The following is a 24,310-nucleotide window of genomic DNA, read 5'->3' as shown; positions in this document are numbered from 1 at the left end:
GGCTCTTATTGAGCATGACCCCATGATAAGGAGGTGGAGACCTCCTTATATAGAGTCTCATGGCCACCATCATGGTACCCTAATGGGCCTAGCCCAGTTAGGGTTACCTCCACAAAACCCCCTCGGCCCAATAACATTGTATTAGCCCATGTAATGAAATAAGCCAAACATAATAGATTTAGGGTCGTAGAACCGGGTTTTAGTACCATACCCCTACACTTACAACAAAATAGAGTATGCCAAATCTATATTAAAATAAATGGGTAAAAGGCGCTCAAGCCAATATTTTTCTTCCTCTTATCTTTTACTATTTAGTTTATATTCTGTTATAAACAATATCATCTTTTAATCGGTTTAACTTATGTTTGATGAACATTTTTTCACTATAGTCGCATATGAAAGGAGAGAAAAACAATAACGACTATTCCTAGCCTATTTACTACATGATGTATCTATTTCATATAAAATTCAAATGGTCCATGTCAACATTTATGATATGAAAGTGACTGTTTACTCTCAATTTCGCATATATCTGTTTTGCAAACTATATATTCCCTCCATCTCATTATAGTGTCCTAGTTTAACTTTTTAAGTCTTTTTTTTTGCAACCTTGATCATAAATATTTTTGTTCGTGCCATATAATACTTGATGAAAATTATATCAATGTAAAATACATTTAAAACTCAATCCATTCATATATTTTACATCAAGTATTATATAACACAAACAAAAATATTGTCGGTCAAAGTTAAACAAGAAAGACTTGAAAAATCAAATTAAGACACTTATAATGGGACGGAGGGAGTATTATACACGTATATAATAGGTGTCTATAATGAATTTAACCAGTCAATTTTAATTATTCTATCAATTAATACCGATAACTTTTTTAAGAATTTAATACATAATATTTTTTCTCATCCAAACCTACATATACACAACGGATGGTTTTCATAGTAAGAAAAATAAACTTGATCGATAAATTAAATCAGGATTAAAAGTAATAGCACAACAAACACTGAAATATTAAGGTTTAACCATATGTTAATCGTGTGATACAACTCATTACTAAATTAGATAATTAGTTTACTAATTAAGATGAGGACCTTGTTATACAACTCGTAAACAAGCATGGGCTCGGGCTCAAGCTTGTGTGCAATATTTTAATGAGTCAAAGCTCGGCTGAAACTCGACTTTGAGAGTGAAATTAGTACATAGATGTCTTAAAAAGTTAAAAATCTAAAAATATACGAGGTTCAATAAGGCTCGACGAGCCTAAACGATCTTCCTATACATGACTTGAGGCTCGGGATCGATAAGGCTCGGTTCGTTCGAGCTTTTTAACAATATGATTTTGAGTAGCTTGAGAGCAGCTTGGCTCGTTTGCACCTCATATCTCACACTGCCTCCAAGTCTTTAACTTAATTCCTAATTAGGTTTTAAACAAGTTGAGTCACTCATAAGCTAATTTCACTCATAAACTATTTGAGATAGGTTTGTTTATAGTTAGAATATATTCAAATTTAAACAAGCTTGAGTCCAAACTGAGGTTATTGAATAAATTAGGTTTGATGTTGTTTTGAAGACTGTAATTTTGGTCTAGTTGGACCATTGATATATATATATATATATATATATATATATATATATATATAAGTTAATTGGTTGTTAAGCGGGACTTGTCCCAATGGCTAGGAACATGATGGATGACCCGGATGTCCCGGGTTCGAATCCTGATTCCGATCGGATTATACCAGAGCATTAAACCCTGTCGTGCCTTCGGGCGGGGTGAGCCAACTGGGTTTTACCGGGAACGCCAAGCCAAACTCGGATGCCAGCGTGGATCCCGATCATGTCAACATAGTTGGCCTGAGTGGGGTGGCGGGGCGCGACGTGTTTGCACAGTGAGATAACTTAACTTTGAAAGTTACCGTTCGAAAAAATAAAAAAAAACTCAAAAGGTTCAATATACCTTTAAAATCAACCGGTTTGAAAAGTACATTTATGTTTGATAGGGTGTGAAATGTGAAGAGAGCGTGTTATAAATAATGAATAATAGTTTTGTACCTACATAAATGAATGCTCACCACCTTTATGTATACTAGACAATGATAGCATATGGAACCAATAACTGTGACTTGAGTAATCACAAAATGAAGTAATCGTTTAAGACTTAAAGCTATGTGCAATGCAAGGGTTATAAAATGAAGCGTTTTGTGTCATATGACGTCAGTCAGTAAAATATGAGGTTTTATTTTAAGACAATAATGGTGTTGTAGCCCATATATATATGTATGTATATATATATCACACACATTTGAAAATAATAATAAGAAAAGAAAATGGGAGGATTGTTAGTGATTTTAGTGTAATTAAGGATTAACTTATTGATCAAGTTAATTGTAATATGAATCTAAATAAGTCGGGGTGGTGTGCACACTTATTTAATCTTATTATAATTTATAATCCTATTGGTACTTAGGGGCGAAGCCCATAATTCATGGGGGTTCCAAGGGGGCAACGCCCCCTTGGCTGGGTCCGGGGGGCAGCGCCCCTGGTAGCGGGGTGCGAGGGGCAGCAATCCCTGGCAGGGTCCAAGGGGCAGCGCCATTGACATTGTGACATATATTGTTATATTAAAAACACATTAAAAATTTAATTATATTAAATTTCGTATGTTTTATTTGTCACAAATTCCAGAGCGTATTTTGTGATTTTGAAATTCAAAATCAGATAACTGTAAAGGCAGTTACAACTACCCAACCATAATGAAAACTACCATTGATCATACGACAGACCCTCTGGTTCAGAAAACTCTCCCAATCACCATACTTGATTCTTGCACTCAATCTAAGTTTTATCCGGTCAAAACATTTGGAAACCAACAAATAGTTTTGATCTGAAAATGTTTCACGACTCTCAGATTTCCCTAAAATATACGATTGTAGAAATCCCCAACAGAAAGGGTGACAATCCCCCCCCCCCCCCCCCCCAAAACATTTGGCGTCCAAATCGCTGCAAAACCATCAAATTTGGCGTCCATTACATATACCCTAAGCTATATGTACTTAACATATTAAACATCATAAGAACTCAAATTTAGTTATTTGAAGTGGAAGTATTGGTGTTTGTTTAGTGCTGCATTTTAATTTGCTTTGTGTAATTCTAGCTCCTTGCTAGATTTTTATTCTTATTACTATAATACTATCTTTATCGTTCGAAAAAAAAAACATAATAGTAAACATCATAAGAACTCAAACAGAGTTAAGAGAGAGAACATGTCTAGGCATCAGATGCATCTACATAAGGCGCCATGAACGAAGATAATTTGTTTATCATGCAAATCCCATACTCAAAATAATCTAACACGTGAAATTACACTCATCATAAATCTGGTTTATTGAATATAAGTTTAGATCCGAGACACCAATGTTAATATTTTGTTTCGGTTCGGAATTAAAGCATTTGTTGAACCCAATCGAAACCCAAATTTTGATTTTAAAAACATTAAATGAAAATCATATTCAATAACCTTATTTGATATGTTTTTGTTTCTAAACGGGTCAATTTGGACCATGAACTTTAGATAGTACAAAGTTGCCGGTCAAACAAATAATAGTGCGAAGTTATATCCGGAATTAATTTGTGGTCCCGAACATGTTTTATATGAGAACAAAGCGTACGTATACGTTAATGATGTTTTTTAAAAATGAAACACACAACTATTGTCCGATGTTATTATTGGAAAGATATAATTATGAAATTATCTCAACATTAAAACAAGATATTTTAATTTATATATATCTAAAAAAATGCACAAATACAACATCAATCAAATGACAAAAATAACCTTAAACAACTAAAGAGCAACATTCTCTTTTTAGGTAGAAACAAAAGGTAGCAACAATAAACAAACAATGCACACTTCAAAACATAAACTAGTAACTATGGTTACAAGTTACAACAACCATTTTCAAGGAAGCGGGGCGGCATCAATACCGGCCCCGGGTCCTCCACCACCGATTCCACCACCACCAAGAGCCGGTAAGCCAGCAAAACCATTAGCAAGACCTCCAATGGTTCCTATACCACCAGCTGGTGCACCCTGTCCACCATATCCATAACCAGCACCTATACCACCAATCCCATTAGCGTTACCAATGCCGAGTCCCAATCCACCCCCACCAATAGGTTTGCCATTGTCATCGATTCCTGAATAGCCACCTAGTCCACCAAAAGTAAACACGTTCTTTTGGTCAGTGAGTCCAACAACACTGTTCTTCTTGTCATTAAGACCAACAACGGTGTTCTTGGTCTCACTAGGAACAGTTCTAGCAGAAGTAGCTTGTGTGACTACTGCTAGAACGACTAGGAGTAATAAGAAACACTGTCTTGCCATCTTTTTGGATAGTTTTTTTTAGTGTCTACTTAGCTAGGAATGTAGGTTGTGATGCAAGAATTTGGAATGTAGGACTGCCCTTTATAAACGCAAAAAAGGGGTAGTAGGAAACAGTTGGGAGGAGTAAATGACCTTGTTTCTTAAGGCCATCTGCCCAATTGAAAAGGCAACTTATTATTTCACCCATAGCCCCTCGTCATTGTGTTTTAGCATTTCAAACATCAATCAATCATTCAACTTGATTTGATTATGTTAGTTCCACTGTTAAATTGTAAAGCGGCTAAAGCCAAACGAGTCACATGATAAAATATAACCTTAGAAATTAATATGAGCGGAAACTAGAGGAATTTGGGGTCCGTCGACAAAGGGCCTTGTAGTTTGACTCCTAATTAATGTCGCCAGTAGAAACTAGTGTACCCAATGTCTAGTGTAAACCCGAGTTGAAAAGTTCTAATTCCACTCAAGTTAAACAACTCATTCACATCCCATCTCTGAGATTTCGAGTGTCTAAACGAGTATTGAAATGAGCCATTATATATAAATTTTTAGTGTAATGGGCTACTTAAATATGTAATTGTGTATTAGACTATTGGGCTAGATATGCTAATATGTTATTGTTGTGTTTTATAAAAAGTAGTGCCTTCAAAAACTGTTTGTGGGTTTAGTTGTTTGCTATTGTTTTAAAATTTTATGCGTGTGCATATATAAAAAAAAAAATTCAGGCCATCACGAGATAGGACCCTAAGCGAGTAAGTGGCTGCCGGGGCCCCGCTACACCTCCTAATCGGCCTTGCTTCCGTTACTTATCCATTGGTGAAGTTTCATGGAGAAAAATGGTATGCATACTAGATTTTATCGAGTGATCACCGATAAATGAAAAAAAATCACGTAACGAATTACCAACATAAGTCATGATCTAACAATTGTGTAGAATATACCAAGTGATCCACAAATGACTTGTCACCGAATATGTTATGGTAGCTCAAAACTCTTTTGTATATTCAAATGGATATTAAAATTATCATTACAAAACAATGATAATAAAATGATGATACACATATAGATATGCATGAAACAATGGCGTGAGGATGAATTAAGGTGATGATGACTTATGAGCAACATGCACTAACTGTATTCTTGGAGATGCCCTCATATTCATCCCACTACACCAAACACCACCATTTACTTACTGCCATTTATGTTTCCTCTCTATATGTCAGAACAACATTAATACTTATAGCCTTATAGGTAAAGAGAGATGATATATATATATACACACACATATATGTATATATAGAGTGAGTGGTCCATCTCTGTGTAAATCAATATAGGGATCGGAGGCAGCATGAGATGGAAGTCTGGAACAACTGGATCCATTTGTCATAACTCATATTTTTGTACTCTCGGTTAACCAAAATTAACTAAACCTAAATCATTTGTACGTTCATATATTTCTAGATTTTATACTTTTACTTCATGTGTGTCACGCTTTATATCACCATTTCATGTATTTCATTTTATGTAATTCTAAGTTAAAATGTTAGCGCAAATTTCGTTATTAACCAAAATTAACTGACCCAAAAATCGAAAAATTAACCGAATAAACTAAACCGATTAATTGAAAACCAATTAGCTAATTTGACGAGGATAATAATCGTGCACACCCCTAGTGCGGTCCAAGGTAACATTAATCAGTGCGGTCCTTGACTCCATTGTTTCAGGCCGATTTAATCTAAACCCAAAGAACATTGTCAAAACTCTAAATATGAAACAAGTGATTGATACAAATGAAGAATTAAGAGAGATTAGTGTGTTAAAGTATGTATATTTGTATATGTCAAATAACCATGACATCTCTCTACATAGAGAGTGACTACAAGATATAAAAGGTCAGATGAAGCAATACATCACAAATGAAATATAAAATCTCTCTAATTGGTATGTCCAAAATGGGCAACACCCTTTCGATTAGAGGCTCATGAAACCAAAAATAGTGGTGTGATCTCATTTAATTGGTGATTACGTCGTTCAATTGGATATTATAACGTCTACAAGTGGATATTATAACGCTTAATGGCTTTTTACGTTAAAATGTTTTAATGATGGATTACATGTTGTGTTTCCGAGTTTAATAAAAGAAAGAAAAATAAAAGTGAAATTAAGGAGAGAGAAAAATGGTGGAAAAATGTGAGTTATAAACTTATACATGTGGAAGGAAAGTAGAATAACTAAAGATTTTATCTGTTTTTGAGCTAAAGGGAAAAGAAATTTACTAGGTACGATTAATAAACATCCTCGTTTCTCTTTAAGCACAAGTATTTTTTTTTATTTGTTTCCTCTTCCTTTCACTTATCTTCTTAAAAGGACTTTAAGATAAAATAAGAGGTCCTTTTGTTTATGAAAGAGGAGCCGGAACAAAAAGGAAGTAACTTTCTCGTTAAGAATATGAAAGATAAATCGAACTCTCTTGTTCAGTGACGCATTCATAAGACATCTTGTTTAGTTCCAGGTGTACTTCGACTTTTAGATTAGTTGGCCTTCTATGGAAGTCCAACTGAAAACTTACAATAAAATAGAGTATGCCAAATCTATATTAAAATAAATGGGTAAAAGGCGCTCAAGCCAATATTTTTCTTCCTCTTATCTTTTACTATTTAGTTTATATTTTGTTATAAAATGAAGAAGCGTGGATCGACTTACTTGTATACAATCAACGTTCCTCGGGTATGAGTGTGCTATATCACCGATGGTTTTCCGAAATATGAGTTCTTCCACCTACAAAACGAACAACACCGTGAGCTTACCCCTCAGAAAGGGACAGAGGGGTCCTCTTTGGGGTAACCTTCCGGTGTGAGAATAAGATATTGTAGGAGAAGATGATAAGAATGTGAAAATGAGTAAGGATTTAGAGTATATTTTCTTGCCCGGCTCCAACTGTGGAGGTGGTGTGGTATTTATAGTATTAGGGTTTCCAATGATTGGGCTCAGACCCAATTAGGGCCTTTTTGGCCTCCTCCTATTGCTTCGCGCCACGTGTACTTAGGACACCTGGTGCTTTTTCATTGATTATTCTCTGACCAGGGTATTTTACCTGACCCATGTGCCATCACGTGGTGGCACATGGGTTTTGCTGAGTTGTCCACCCTTCATTGGCAGCTGTCAAGATCAGCACATTCTTTATTCCTTAAAAGATACCTTCTGGAAGGTTGTCTGATGAGTACAATCATGGTTGTCCTTATCCTGATTTGGATTAGACTATTGTCTCATTTGTTGTGTTGTCCTTTATGCGCCTATCTCGGGGATGCGCAAGGTCTTCTCTTTATTCTCACGCGCAGATGTTTCATGCGCAGATGTGATATGCGTGAGCATGTGATATGCGTAAGCATACGTGACATGCGTGAGCATATGTGACATGCGCCACACACAGATGTGATATGCGTGAGCATATGTGATATGCGTGAGCATATGCGATATGCGCCATGCGCAGATGTGATATGCGTGAGCATGTGATATGCGTGAGCATATGTGACGCGTGGGCATGTGATATGCGTGAGCATATGTGATGCGTGAGCATATGTGATGCGTGAGCATGTGATATGCGTGAGCATATGTGATATGCGCCACGCGCATAGATTTTGGCTTTGTGTCTTCATGACATCCTGATTTCAAGCCTCTTGTCAATATCTTGTGGGTTGACCCGCCCCGCTCGATGTTAAGGCGGGTGCATACCCCTTCAAGCCCCCCCCCCCCAGTCTAATGTGTGTCTTGTCTCGCGCGAGCGAGGTAAGATAGATATTAGACTTAATAGTTTGCTTTTTTGATAGGGTTTGTCTTTTCTTTTTCATTTCTCATATGTGCGTTGCGCGAAATTCTATCCCTTTGGTTAAAACGAATCGTCAATGCACGTGGTTGGTTGGTGCTGACATGCATCAGAGATAGAGACGTTATGTGTCAGACCTTTCGCGTGCTCGAGGTGCTACAGTTGCATCAGAGATAGAGACGTTATGTGTCAGACCTTTCGCGTGCTCGAGGTGCTACAGTTGCCTTTCACGTCTCCTCATACAGTGTCAGGAACACGTGTCGCGCTTATGTTGGGCTACGCCTGCGCGTGGGGGCGCGTGAGCGTAGATCTGATTATTACTTGTTTCTCTCTCTCCCCTGGGCCTATAAAACCAAACCTTTTGAGTGGTTTTTTCTTCATCTCCATTGTCATTTTCAGAGCTTTTGCTTCTTCAATTTACATTCCGACTAAGAGCTTTCGTCTTTGTCCCTGAATTCCGTGCTTAAAGTAACCATATTGTTCGATTCGCAATTGTATGTCTGATAACCCAGACACCACAATTTCCCCTAGTAAACGCCGTGTAAAATCAGTGGTTATGTCTACTTTGAAGAAGACCGGCAAGGGTAAACGGGTTGCCGAGGCCTCGTCGGAGGAGGGAGGGAAGAACAAGGCAGTGAAGAGATGGGATGAGATTCCCTGCAAGTTGAAACAATCTGACTTTGATAATCTCGTCGCCTCTCAGGGTTTTCTCCCTGAGTATGGTTGTCTGCTCCCGGCGACCGGGCAAACGGCGGCGGATCCTCCCGCCGGCTATATCTCTTTATATTCGCATTTTTTCACCCACTGTAATCTTCGTCTTCCGATGACGAGGTTTATAGGTGCGCTCCTCCAGTTTTACGGGATTCATATATCTCAAGTTCATCCCTGTGGATTAGTGCGCATGACTCATTTTTAGTTCATGTGCAAAGCTCAGCGCGAGGAGCCCACCCCTCGGCGCTTTCAATTTTTTTATAAGCCGAAAATCCAAGATTCTTGGTTCTCATTCACACCGCGCAGTCAGAAGGTTAAGTGCTGCACTGTTTCCTTCAAAAGCCTTCATGACTGGGCTGAAAAATTCTTTTATATCAAGGCTGGTGTGATTCCCATCCGCATGACTATGCGCGCGATTACCTCTGCGCCCGCGGATGATGACGTTCTTAAGAATCCATCTGGCGCGTGGGTTAAGAAGTTATCTGCTGAACCATCCCCCGCCAGGAAAATTTGCGAGGAAGCGTTGGTGGGGGTTGGCATGAGCAAGAGGTAGATTGACAGCGGGACTGAGCCTGTCATCCATGTTGATGGCTCAGGTGGGTTGTTTGTTCATTGCATTAATTTTGCGCGAGTATAATTCATTTTGCTGATATCACTTGTCTTGTTTTATGCAGAAAGCAAGTAATACATCCACGCCGCCTATGACGAGCATACGGAAGGTGGCTCTGTCGCGCTGAGCGCTGGGGAAGTTGCTTTCCCTGATCGCTTCGATGATATGTTCATCCCTGTCGATTTAGAATTTTGTTTTGACAGCGATGCGCCTGGTAAGCCTTTGTATTTGTGCTTAGGCCCTTAGAATACCAAATTTGGTTTTAACATTTCTGTTGCGCGTATTGTAGATGCGCTCGCTAATTATGAGTTGGAGCTTGTGGAAGAGGAAGTGGAGGAGGAAGAAGCTGAAGCGCCACAACTCAAGCGCAAGGCTAAAGGCAAAACTGGCGCAGGGGCCAGTAAAAAACAGAAAAAAGATGATGCCTCTGTTGCCCAGAATCTTCCTCCTACTCAAGCGAAGGGACTTGAGAAAACCAAGGGTTTTACATCCAAGTTTTCCTCGTCTTCTTTGCCTCAAGGTGTGGGCAGTCCTCCAGTTCACACGAGGTATGGTGCTGCCACATCATCTCTGCGCGCGGCGGACAAGGGAAGCGGTGCTGCGCCTGCTGTTTCGTCTTCTCCAACAGGTATACTTTGTTTATATTTTGTGGCTTTATGAGCGTGATTCCGATAGAGTTATTAATGAAGCTTTGTTCACTCAAATGTTTGTAGAGCCGGCAACGTTGGTGGCTCAACCTCAGGCGCAGCAAGGTGTCAAGGCTATGCCGAAGGTTGTCTTGAAGTCCTCTGTTTTGCCCTCAAAAAGGGGAAAAATGGACTTCATGGCGATGCTTAATTCGCGGACTGCGGTGCGCCAAGGTATTTATTGCGCTTTGATTGTCTGATTTTTTCCTTTAGTTCAAGTCATGAATCATTTCTCATTGTTGGTTTTTTCATAGGAATTATAGCTGGCACACAAGCTGCTGGTGGTACCATTAGCGCTGGCGCCGCTAGTTCTGCTCCTGCTCCCACAAGTACTGAATCTCCCCTCATTGGGATCACTAAGGAGCAGGAGACTATTTTTCGCGCTACTCTAACAGCGTCAAGACCTCCCTCACCTCCTCCTGCGCGCAGCCCTCCTCGTGAGACTATTTTTGATTCTTCCAAGTCGCAGGAGAAGAGACCTGTTCTAGAGGATGATGAGGAGGTTAACTCTGAAGGTTCTGATGGTGGCCGCGCAAGCCCTATAGCGCCACGAGATTTTGTGGCGCAGCCTTCTTCTCATGGGGCAGGCAGGAGCTCATCAGCTGGCGCTAATCTTTCTGCCGGTTCTCCTCAGGTATAAGCTTATTTTGCTCCGCTGTGCAGACTTCCAAATTAGTGTTTAGATGACTAAAACGTTTCTTTGCGTTGCTTTGTGTTTGCAGGAAGCCGATCACATATACCGCCCGAGCTGGAATATCACTGAAGAGAGCTCATTCCAAGCCTTGGGCGTATGTGAAGACTTCTGGGCTCACTCTGTTCCTCCGGCTGAAAGGAGGTTTCAAGAGGACCGCGCTCGCGTGGACTTGCTTAATGACCACCTTTTTGCTGGGTCTACGTTTTTTGCTGCCTCCAAAGAGCTTCGCAATGATTATATAAAGGTACGTGATGCCCTTGCGGAGGCCAAGCAAGAGGCTAAGATTTCTGCTTGGAATCTTCTGATGCCCGAGAGAGAGATGAGAAACTCCAAGCAGAACTTAGCGAGAACCGGGCAAGTGCCAACGCTACTTTTGTGAAGCGCGGGCTTGAGCTGCAAGCTGCGCGGGAGATCCTGCAAGCGGCAGAGGCAGATGCGGCCAAGTACGCGCGTCGAGCGCGTGACTTGGAGTTGGAAGCAGAGGCGCGTGACCAAACTATTGCGCAGGTTAATACTGAAATCTTTATTGGAGTGAGGTTGCGCGCCTGAAGAAAGAGCTCGATGCTGCGCGAGCGGAAAAGAATGAAGCCTTGGCGGCAGCAGCGTCTAACAAGGGAGAGCTAAAACAAGCCAAGGAAACTGTTGAGTTGTTAAACTCTCAGATTCCTGCTCTTGAGACGTCTGTTTCTTCCCTCGCGCAGGACCGTCAATGGCTAATTTCACAGGGTGTGACTCGTTGCGCTTATGCGATGAAATACTCAGACGAGTTTCAGACCCTTGTGATGGACTGTAACACGGCATCGCGCTTGGTGGGTCGGGCTGAAGGGTTTAAGGATGGTTATGAATATGGCATGCTAAAGAAGAATCCATCCGACTACCCTTATCAGCTCGACGTTGTCTGCGCTGACATGGCTGAGGTGGGGGAGAAGTACTTGAATACTCCAATTCCCATCCTTGAGCAGGTATTTTAACCTTAATGAGTTTACCTGACTTGTTTTCATAATCTTTTGTACTCATACTGTTCCTTGTGACTTGCAGATAGCCGCGCTTGCTGACCAGCCCGATCTTGGCGCTTTAAAGAAATTACTTGATGAATGTGAGGGGACTGGTGGCAATGATGATGGCGCGGGCAATGCTACCTCTGCCAGCGGCTCTGACGTGGCCAAAGGACCTACTCCTGACACTATTATTATAGAAGACGACTATATTCAAGACGAACAGCTTGATTATGGTAAGTTTGGAGATGACGAGGAGCGGGCTGCGCCAGATACTGAGGGAGGAAGTAATGATGAGGACGATGAAGAGGCTGATATTGATATAGAGACTTGAAAAGCCCTTCTTGTTTTTTTTTTTTTTTTTTTTGTGTTTGTAGTTTTTACCTCATCATTTGTAAATTTGTAAACTTCTATGCTTTGGAATGAAATTTTGTTTTTCCCTTATTCGCATCTTGCGCATTCCCAATTCATCTCTTTATATTGCATGTGTGTGCTTGTTGAATATAAGGTATGCTTACACATTGAAACTTGAACAAGGTTGTAAGGAAATTATTTTACTTAATCCTTAACAGTTGTCATATTTCAAGTTATTTTGCGATATTCTGAATATGCTGACACGTGCCTTGGCATTTCATTATTCCTCTTTTGTGCGACGTTATCGCGCATTTATTATAGGGAATTATGAATGAGTTTTTTAGCCTTTACGTGTCAGTATGTGTTACTCTGCTTATATCCATTATAATCCCATGCGCGGCCCTGACCTGAGACCTTAACAACTATGCTTTGGCATGTGCTTTGCCTTAGTTGTGCTTAGGTATTTTTATGGTCCAGCTGCGCAATACGTAGGATGGATGCTATGAGTAATTTGAGCTAAGGCTCATATTATTGGGCTAAGGCCCTGAGCTAAGGCTCATATTATTGGGCTAAGGCCCTGACGTTTTAGAGTTAAAACTCGTTAACGCGTTTGAGCTTGAAGCTCGCGCATGTATGTTTTACTTCGTTTTATTTTTAGTTTGATGTCAATACAATATTGTCATATTGCTCAAAATTAATAAAGGGAAGTGTGAAACATGTATGCAAAAGGTAATAGAACGCATATTAAGAAAAAATAGCGCGCATCATTATTCATAATGGCTTAAAAAGCCTTGATTACAAACTTGACAACTTTTACATGAAACATTTTCTAAGTTGTGCTGCGTTCCATGTGCGCGGGATCTTCTTTCCATTCAAATCTTTTAAAGCGTATGCGCCTTTTCCCAATTCTTCCGAGACTTGATAAGGTCCCTCCCAGTTGGGAGACATCTTTCCCGGGGGTATTGCGTGACTAGCTTCATTGTTCCGAAGGACAAAATCATTCTTCTTGAAGTGGCATTCTTTCACGCGCTGATTGTAGTATTTTTCTAGCTTTTTCTTGTATTTGGCTTCACTGATGATAGCCGCCTCTCTGCGCCCTTCAAGTAAATTGAGATCCAACCTCCTTTCGCGCTCGTTATCCGTCTTACTCATCATGAGCACTCTATAGGATGGGCACCCAATCTCTGCTGGAATCATAGCCTCCGTTCCATAGGTTAGGCTGAACGGGGATTCGCCATTGCTGGTTTTGCTTAATGTCCTGTGCGCCCACAGGACATTGGGTAACTCCTCGACCCATGCATGGGACTCTCCCTCCAACCTTTTCTTCAGCCCATTCAACAAGCTTTGGTTCGCGCGTTCCACTTAGCCATTCCCTTGAGGGTGGTATACTGAAGTGAAGACCTGGTTGATGCGCAATTCCTTGAGCCAACTGGATATCTTCTTGTCAGTGAATTGTTTGCCATTGTCGCTCACAATTTCCATGGGCAGGCCAAAACGGCATACGATGTGGCTCCAAATAAATTGCTTCATTGCCTCGGCTGTGATTTTTGCCAGTGGCTTGGCTTCAACCCATTTTGTGAAATAGTCTACTGCCACTACCAAAAATTTTAACCGCCCTGGCGCTTGTGGTAAGGGACCCACAATATCGATTGCCCACTTGTGGAAAGGCCATGCAGAGGTCACTGGAATCAAGTTGTTCTTTTGCCGCATGGTGTTTGGCGCATAGCTCTGACACGCTTTGCGTTTTTGGATCTCTTTTAACGCGTCCAAGTACATGCCTGGCCAATAGTAACCTGCGTTCATTGCCTTGGCAACCACCATGCGCGGGCCAGCATGTATTCCACAGATTCCTTCGTGTATCTCTCTGATTACATAGCTTGCTTCCTCAGCGTCTAGGCATTTCATGAGCGGTCCAAGATAAGAGCGTCGATATAACGTACCATCAAGCAGTTCGTAGTTCTGCGACTTGTGTCTTATCTTCCTCGCCTGTGCGCGATCGTCTGGTACCTTTCCCTCCTTCAAGAATTCCATTATTGGAGTTATCCATGATGAAGGTGTTGTATGAATTACAAGGACAGACTTCGCTCCCACTGACGGGTTGCTCATTACTTCCACCCTGACATCTTTGCCAAAATGATCGAAGCTGGTTGATGCCATCTTGCTTAGCGCGTCTGCAGACTTATTTTCACTGCGCGGAATGTGTATGATTCTGACAGAGTCAAATTGTTCGGTGAGTTTCTTCGCATGCTCTAGATACAGAGGCATGGTGTTCTCCTTGGCATCATAAAGGCCATTGACTTGTGCAGCTACCAGGTATGAATCTACATGAGCCTCTAGCTTTTTAACTCCTAACTTGCGCGCGATGCGCAAACCAGCCAGCAGGGCTTCATACTCAGCTTCATTGTTGGTGCTCTTGAAATCCAACCTGATTGCGTAAGTATACTCATGATTTTCTGGATCCACCAGTTTGAGGCCTGCGCCGGACCCTTCGTTGTTTGAAGCTCCATCAGTGAATAATCTCCAAACGTTTTCTTCATTATTGGCTTGCGGAGGGTCTACTTCGCGCTGAGCCTCTTCGACTTTTCCTTCAGGGATTTCTGCGATGAAATCAGCTAAGACTTGTCCCTTGATTGCTGGACGAGGCTTATAGGTGATCGTGTGCTCCCCTAATTCCAGCGCCCATTTTGTCAGCCTTCCTGAGAGCGCGGGACGTCGCAAGACTTGCTGGATGTTGTAATCAGTCAGGACTTCAATAGGATGACCATTGAAATATCTGTGAAGCTTGCGCGACGCATGCGTTAGTGATAAAACTAACTTTTCTATGATGGTGTAGCGCGTCTCAGGATCTGTCAGCACCCGACTTACATAATAAATTGGTGTTTGGATTCCCTTGCGATCCACCAATAATACTGCGCCAATGGCGCGCGCTCCTGCTGACAGGTACAACGTTAAAGTTTCACCAGGTAGTGGAGCTGTGAGCGCAGGCAGATTTATCAGACATTCTTTTATCTCACTGAAAGCTTGCTCAGCCTCAGGCGTCCACTTGAATTGGCTTTTCTTTAAGCAATTTCTCAATGTGTTAATGAATGAGGTAGATTTGCTTGCATGGTTTGCTAGGAACCTGCTAATTGATACCAATCTACCATTCAACTTTTGAACTTCCTTCATGGTGGATGGTGAGGGCATGTTGAGGATAGCCTCCACCTTCTCTGGGTTCACCTTGAAACCATCCTTGGTGACCATTACACCGAGAAATTTCCTTTCTTCCACGCCGAATGTGCATTTGCTCGGGTTGAGCTTCATGTTTACCTCCTTTAGGCGCCGAAGGGTTTCTTCGATGTCTTTGAGCATTTGTTTTTCCTCCCTGCTTTTAATCACCAAATCATCCACGTAGACTTCTAAGTTTTTTCCAATCTGCTCGTTGAAAACTGCATCCATGAGTCTTTGGTAAGTGGCTCCTGCATTCTTCAAACCAAAGGGCATTTTTGTGTAACAGAAAACACCCTTGTCAGTTCTGAAAGCAGTCTTGTCTTCATCCTGTGGTGCCATTTGAATTTGGTGATAGCCCTTATAGGCATCCAGGAAACATTTGAGCTTAAATGGCGCCACAGAGTCCACTTTCATGTCAATGTTTGGGAGGGGGTAACAATCTTTTAGACACGCTTTGTTGAGGTCCTTGAAATCAATGCACATTCTCCATGACCCATTGCTCTTCTTTACCATCACAGGATTGGCTACCCATGTTTGGTATCGTATTGGGCGAATGATATTCGCGCGCAGTAGATCTTCTACTTGCTCATTCATGGCCTTTGCCTTCTCGTCTCCCATGACTCTTTTCTTTTGAGCAATTGGCTCTACAGACTTGAATGTGTTGAGAATGCTGCGCCAAGTCTCGCGGAACCCCGGTCATATCAGAATGTTGCCACGCGAAGACTGACATATACGTTGTGAGCAATCTTTTCATTCTCACTCTTGTGTCATCTGATATCGTAGCTCCGATTGTGATTGTTTGCTCTGGGAATTTTGGGTTGAGAATCCATTCCTCTGGCGCGTTGTTTGCCACTGGAAGCTTCATTCTCCCTTCTCGAGGTATACTTGTTACTGCGCATAAATGATCTCGGTACACAAATGTTACTCCTGTTGGTGTTGGGAACCCCAACGCGCCATGCGCTGGTGACGGTATGGCGTTGAATTGGGCAATCGTTCCTCTACCCAAGATCATACTATCGCATGAAGTGGTGGGCAAGACCAGGAAGTTGACAATTTCAGCTCGCTTGTGCTTCTCATCCCCCATAGTTAGTTCGAATTGTATCTGACCTAGGGGGTGAATAATTTCGTTTGAGACACCCGAGATTGGTGCATTCACAACTTCGAGCCTTGCTTGGTCTCCTGGATCCAACTTCCTGAAACATTGCTCATACATGATGTCTGATTCACTACCGGTGTCCACCAGGACTTTTGACACCTCATAATGAGCGATGTGTGCAGTGATGACTAGAGGACTGCTGATAGACGGGCCTCCTCTGATTCTTGGAAAGATTACTTGTTGCTCGCGCCAATCCCCTTGGATTTGCGCGCTTCTCTTCCTCGATCTTTGCCCTTGCCTTCCTCCTTCAGCCACACAGATTCTCTTGAATTTTTTACTGGCTGAGGCTTCGTCTGGTTGTTCATTCTCTGGTCTTGGGTTTTTTACCAGGTGAGCCAACTTGCCTGATTTCACATCTTTTTCGATCGCATCCTTCAAATGATGGCATGCATCGGTGTTGTGCCCTGTGGATTTGTGAAACTCACAATATTTGCCACTATTTGATGGTCCCTTACGGAGTAATGGCCTATGGCTTTTAAACTGGACATTCTCTGTGCTTAACACTTGCGAGGGCGTTTTGATGAGGGGAGTCCATATTCTTGGTAGAGGTCTGTTAGGCTCTCTGCCGCCTTCCCTCTTGTCACCTTCTCCGCGATTAAGAATGTCTTTTTGGGGTTGGGGTAAACTTTGTTGCGCTTGCTTTTCTGCGGGAGAATAATTGGTTTGTTGCAACCTGGACCATATGGAGTTTTGTTTGCCCCTCCTTTCATTGTTGCGCGGTGCTCCCGTTTGATGCCCTTTATCTCTTGCTCTGTCTTGGGCAATTTGTTTTTCATTTCGCGCGAAGACTCGCGATGCTTCCATAAGCTTAGCCCAAGTGGTTGGCATGCCTTCTCTGCTCACGAGAGCTCTGCGGAGTTGATCACTGCGCGCACCTTGTATAAAGGCCACGCGCAAGAGTTGTTCAGTGATGCCTCCAATTGCAAGAGATTCCTGATTGAAACGAGTTATGTAGTCTTCAATGGTTTCATCATTCCTGCGTACGCAGTGCATGATGTCATCGGGGTCGCGCGTGTGTCTGCGCTGCTGTACAAAGTGAGCCTGGAACTTTTCCAATAGCTCTTCGAACGCATCGATTTGTCCTGTCGGCAAGCTTTCGAACCAGACACGCGCTGCGCCCGTGAGGCAGCGAGCAAACATGTGACACCATGTTGGCATCGTCCAGCTTTCTAGGTTTCCAGTGTTGTAAAAACCTTGTAAGAAATCATCTGGATCTGTTGTGCCATCGTACTTGCCTAAACCACTTGGCATCTTGGTTTTGTGTTGAATGGGAGCCTTCGCAATGCGCTCAGTGAATTTTGAATGTTTTACCAAGATGGCTGGCCTATATGGTGTGGTTACGTCCACTTGCCCTTTCGCTTGTGGGTTGTATGGTGTGTATAAATCCATATCAGCTTTGGCTCCAGGTGCTATGTGCATGTGTGCGCGAAGCTGTGAACCTCCTGCATGAGTATCTCGCGTCTTCCTCATGCTGTGCACCTCTTCCTCATCACTAATATCAGCGTGTTCGGTGTGAACAGAATGACCGTCTTCCGGCGCGCGCGTCTTTTTTGTTGTTCCCTGAATGGTTTGTTTATCAAATGCGAGCCTTTGTGTTAAATCGGCTAACTTTTTGTGTTTTACCAACTCATAAACAATATCATCTTTTAATCGGTTTAACTTATGTTTGATGAACATTTTTTCACTATAGTCGCATATGAAAGGAGAGAAAAACAATAACGACTATTCCTAGCCTATTTACTACATGATGTATGTATTTCATATAAAATTCAAATGGTCCATGTCAACATTTATGATATGAAAGTGACTGTTTACTCTCAATTTCGCATATATCTGTTTTGCAAACTATATATTCCCTCCATCTCATTATAGTGTCCTAGTTTAACTTTTTAAGTCTTTTTTTTGCAACCTTGATCATAAATATTTTTGTTCGTGTCATATAATACTTGATGAAAATTATATCAATGTAAAATACATTTAAAACTCAATCCATTCATATATTTTACATCAAGTATTATATAACACAAACAAAAATATTGTCGGTCAAAGTTAAACAAGAAAGACTTGAAAAATCAAATTAAGACACTTATAATGGGACGGAGGGAGTATTATACACGTATATAATAGGTGTCTATAATGAATTTAACCAGTCAATTTTAATTATTCTATCAATTAATACCGATAACTTTTTTAAGAATTTAATACATAATATTTTTTCTCATCCAAACCTACATATACACAACGGGTGGTTTTCATAGTAAGAAAAATAAACTTGATCGATAAATTAAATCAGGATTAAAAGTAATAGCACAACAAACACTGAAATATTAAGGTTTAACCATATGTTAATCGTGTGATACAACTCATTACCAAATTAGATAATTAGTTTACTAATTAAGATGAGGACCTTGTTATACAACTCGTAAACAAGCATGGGCTCGGGCTCAAGCTTGTGTGCAATATTTTAATGAGTCAAAGCTCGGCTGAAACTCGACTTTGAGAGTGAAATTAGTACATAGATGTCTTAAAAAGTTAAAAATCTAAAAATATACGAGGTTCAATAAGGCTCGACGAGCCTAAACGATCTTCCTATACATGACTTGAGGCTCGGGATCGATAAGGCTCGGTTCGTTCGAGCATTTTAACAATATGATTTCGAGTAGCTAGAGAGCAGCTTGGCTCGTTTGCACCTCATATCTCACACTGCCTCCAAGTCTTTAACTTAATTCCTAATTAGGTTTTAAACAAGTTGAGTCACTCATAAGCTAATTTCACTCATAAACTATTTGAGATAGGTTTGTTTATAGTTAGAATATATTCAAATTTAAACAAGCTTGAGTCTAAACTGAGGTTATTGAATAAATTAGGTTTGATGTTGTTTTGGAGACTGTAATTTTGGTCTAGTTGGACCATTGATATATATATGTATATATATATATATAAGTTAATTGTTTGTTAAGCGGGACTTGTCCCAATGGCTAGGAACATGATGGATGACCCGGATGTCCCGGGTTCGAATCCTGATTCCGATCGGATTATACCAGAGCATTAAACCCTGTCGTGCCTTCGGGCGGGGTGAGCCAACTGGGTTTTACCGGGAACGCCAAGCCAAACTCGGATGCCAGCGTGGATCCCGATCATGTCAACATAGTTGGCCTGAGTGGGGTGGCGGGGCGCGACGTGTTCGCACAGTGAGATAACTTAACTGTGAAAGTTACCGTTCGAAAAAATAAAAAAACCTCAAAAGGTTCAATATACCTTTAAAATCAACCGGTTTGAAAAGTACATTTATGTTTGATAGGGTGTGAAATGTGAAGAGAGCGTGTTATAAATAATGAATAATAGTTTTGTACCTACATAAATGAATGCTCACCACCTTTATGTATACTAGACAATGATAGCACATGGAACCAATAACTGTGACTTGAGTAATCACAAAATGAAGTAACCGTTTAAGACTTAAAGCTATGTGCAATGCAGGGGTTACAAAATGAAGCGTTTTGTGTCATATGACGTCAGTCAGTAAAATATGAGGTTTTATTTTAAGACAATAATGGTGTTGTAGCCCATATATATATGTATGTATATATATATCACACACATTTGAAAATAATAATAAGAAAAGAAAATGGGAGGATTGTTAGTGATTTTAGTGTAATTAAGGATTAACTTATTGATCAAGTTAATTGTAATATGAATCTAAATAAGTCGGGGTGGTGTGCACACTTATTTGATCTTATTATAATTTATAATCCTATTGGTACTTAGGGGCGAAACCCATAATTCATGGGGGTTCCAAGGGGGCAACGCCCCCTTGGCTGGGTCCGGGGGGCAGCGCCCCTGGTAGCGGGGTGCGAGGGGCGGCAATCCCTGGCAGGGTCCAAGGGGCAGCGCCATTGGCATTGTGACATATATTGTTATATTAAAAACACATTAAAAATTTAATTATATTAAATTTCGTATGTTTTATTTGTCACAAATTCCAGAGCGTATTTTGTGATTTTGAAATTCAAAATCAGATAATTGTAAAGGCAGTTACAACTACCCAACCATAATGAAAACTACCATTGATCATACGACAGACTCTCTGGTTCAGAAAACTCTCTCAATCACCATACTTGATTCTTGCACTCAATCTGAGTTTTATCCGGTCAAAACATTTGGAAACCAACAAATAGTTTTGATCTGAAAATGTTTCACGACTCTCAGATTTCCCTAAGATATACGATTGCAGAAATCCCCAACAGAAAGGGTGACAATCCCCCCCCCCCCCAAATCGCCCCTTTGTAGCCCCGGGGCCGGTGTTCCACAAACCTTATCGCTGCAAAACCATCAAATTTGGCGTCTATTACATATACCCTAAGCTATATGTACTTAACATATTAAACATCATAAGAACTCAAATTTAGTTATTTGAAGTGGAAGTATTGGTGTTTGTTTAGTGCTGCATTTTAATTTGCTTTGTGTAATTCTAGCTCCTTGCTAGATTTTTATTCTTATTACTATAATACTATCTTTATCGTTCGAAAAAAAAAACATAATAGTAAACATCATAAGAACTCAAACAGAGTTAAGAGAGAGAACATGTCTAGGCATCAGATGCATCTACATAAGGCGCCATGAACGAAGATAATTTGTTTATCATGCAAATCCCATACTCAAAATAATCTAACACGTGAAATTACACTCATCATAAATCTGGTTTATTGAATATAAGTTTAGATCCGAGACACCAATGTTAATATTTTGTTTCGGTTCGGAATTAAAGCATTTGTTGAACCCAATCGAAACCCAAATTTTGATTTTAAAAACATTAAATGAAAATCATATTCAATAACCTTATTTGATATGTTTTTGTTTCTAAACGGGTCAATTTGGACCATGAACTTTAGATAGTACAAAGTTGCCGGTCAAACAAATAATAGTGCGAAGTTATATCCGGAATTAATTTGTGGTCCCGAACATGTTTTATATGAGAACAAAGCGTACGTATACGTTAATGATGTTTTTTAAAAATGAAACACACAACTATTGTCCGATGTTATTATTGGAAAGATATAATTATGAAATTATCTCAACATTAAAACAAGATATTTTAATTTATATATATCTAAAAAAATGCACAAATACAACATCAATCAAATGACAAAAATAACCTTAAACAACTAAAGAGCAACATTCTCTTTTTAGGTAGAAACAAAAGGTAGCAACAATAAACAAACAATGCACACTTCAAAACATAAACTAGTAACTATGGTTACAAGTTACAACAACCATTTTCAAGGAAGCGGGGCGGCATCAATACCGGCCCCGGGTCCTCCACCACCGATTCCACCACCACCAAGAGCCGGTAAGCCAGCAAAACCATTAGCAAGACCTCCAATGGTTCCTATACCACCAGCTGGTGCACCCTGTCCACCATATCCATAACCAGCACCTATACCACCAATCCCATTAGCGTTACCAATGCCGAGTCCCAATCCACCCCCACCAATAGGTTTGCCATTGTCATCGAATCCTGAATAGCCACCTAGTCCACCAAAAGTAAACACGTTCTTTTGGTCAGTGAGTCCAACAACACTGTTCTTCTTGTCATTAAGACCAACAGCAGTGTTCTTGGTCTCACTAGGAACAGTTCTAGCAGAAGTAGCTTGTGTGACTACTGCTAGAACGACTAGGAGTAATAAGAAACACTGTCTTGCCATCTTTTTGGATAGTTTTTTTTAGTGTCTACTTAGCTAGGAATGTAGGTTGTGATGCAAGAATTTGGAATGTAGGACTGCCCTTTATAAACGCAAAAAAGGGGTAGTAGGAAACAGTTGGGAGGAGTAAATGACCTTGTTTCTTAAGGCCATCTGCCCAATTGAAAAGGCAACTTATTATTTCACCCATAGCCCCTCATGTCATTGTGTTTTAGCATTTCAAACATCAATCAATCATTCAACTTGATTTGATTATGTTAGTTCCACTGTTAAATTGTAAAGCGGCTAAAGCCAAACGAGTCACATGATAAAATATAACCTTAGAAATTAATATGAGCGGAAACTAGAGGAATTTGGGGTCCGTCGACAAAGGGCCTTGTAGTTTGACTCCTAATTAATGTCGCCAGTAGAAACTAGTGTACCCAATGTCTAGTGTAAACCCGAGTTGAAAAGTTCTAATTCCACTCAAGTTAAACAACTCATTCACATCCCATCTCTGAGATTTCGAGTGTCTAAACGAGTATTGAAAGGAGCCATTATATATAAATTTTTAGTGTAATGGGCTACTTAAATATGTAATTGTGTATTAGACTATTGGGCTAGACATGCTAATATGTTATTGTTGTGTTTTATAAAAAGTAGTGCCTTCAAAAACTGTTTGTGGGTTTAGTTGTTTGCTATTGTTTTAAAATTTTATGCGTGTGCATATATAAAAAAAAAATTCAGGCCATCACGAGATAGGACCCTAAGCGAGTAAGTGGCCGCCGGGGCCCCGCTACACCTCCTAATCGGCCTTGCTTCCGTTACTTATCCATTGGTGAAGTTTCATGGAGAAAAATGGTATGCATACTAGATTTTATCGAGTGATCACCGATAAATGAAAAAAAATCACGTAACGAATTACCAACATAAGTCATGATCTAACAATTGTGTAGAATATACCAAGTGATCCACAAATGACTTGTCCCCGAATATGTTATGGTAGCTCAAAACTCTTTTGTATATTCAAATGGATATTAAAATTATCATTACAAAACAATGATAATAAAATGATGATACACATATAGATATGCATGAAACAATGGCGTGAGGATGAATTAAGGTGATGATGACTTATGAGCAACATGCACTAACTGTATTCATGGAGATGCCCTCATATTCATCCCACTACACCAAACACCACCATTTACTTACTGCCATTTATGTTTCCTCTCTATATGTCAGAACAACATTAATACTTATAGGTAAAGAGAGATGATATATATATATACACACACATATATGTATATATAGAGTGAGTGGTCCATCTCTGTGTAAATCAATATAGGGATCGGAGGCAGCATGAGATGGAAGTCTGGAACAACTGGATCCATTTGTCATAACTCATAACTACTGATTCACCAAATAAACCAAGTTACAGTTAGACACGATATTTACGTATGTAATTTTTTTTTCTTTAGGTATATTTTAATGGGGAAAATTCCGAATATAAGCGTTTATGAAAACAAATTTCAAGTTTCCGGCGGCATTTGCAAGAAATTCCAGAAATAGGTATTATAAACCAGTCGTGACGGTTAGTTTGTAGAACCAATTAAAACTTACCATGTGTCCTTAAAACTAATCATAACGAGCACTTTCACTAATCATTTACACGTCACGGTTAAATAAGTTTCATGTCTCGTAATCAACACCCACGAGTAATTCATAAATCCTGTAGTCGCGAGGATTAGATTGTAAGGTTAAACTAGTCGCGACGAGTTAACTACTAATAAACTACTCGTGTAGGGTATGTAAACCGGGTAAACTACTCGTCGCGACTAAAAGACTTATGAATTACTCGTGGGTTTTGATTATGAGGCATGAAACTTATTTAGTCGTGACGAGTAAAATGATTAGTGAACTTGCTCGTTATGGTTATTTAAGGGCGCGTGTCAAGTTTTAATTGGTTTTATAAACTACTCGTGTGCTATCG

General features: G+C 40.3%; 2 protein-coding genes across 2 annotated transcripts; both read right to left on the bottom strand.

Moving 5' to 3' along the window:
- Positions 1–3,775: 3,775 nt before the first annotated feature.
- LOC143600420 (uncharacterized) lies at positions 3,776–4,478 on the bottom strand. The gene has a single exon (XM_077078116.1). It carries the CDS (start codon positions 4,398–4,400, stop codon positions 3,975–3,977), a length of 426 nt encoding a protein of 141 aa, XP_076934231.1. The 5' UTR covers positions 4,401–4,478; the 3' UTR covers positions 3,776–3,974.
- A 17,238-nt stretch (positions 4,479–21,716) lies between these two features.
- Positions 21,717–22,599, bottom strand: LOC143600419 (uncharacterized). The gene has a single exon (XM_077078115.1). The coding sequence runs from the start codon at positions 22,339–22,341 to the stop codon at positions 21,916–21,918; it is 426 nt and encodes a 141-aa protein (XP_076934230.1). The 5' UTR covers positions 22,342–22,599; the 3' UTR covers positions 21,717–21,915.
- Between the last annotated feature and the right edge of the window lie 1,711 nt (positions 22,600–24,310).

Source organism: Bidens hawaiensis, unplaced genomic scaffold, assembly GCF_021521415.1.
Source record: "Bidens hawaiensis isolate Kalapana, Puna unplaced genomic scaffold, B.hawaiensis_p1.1 tig00054079_1, whole genome shotgun sequence".
Lineage (NCBI taxonomy): Eukaryota > Viridiplantae > Streptophyta > Magnoliopsida > Asterales > Asteraceae > Bidens > Bidens hawaiensis.
This window is presented reverse-complemented; position numbering and strand designations above follow the sequence as displayed.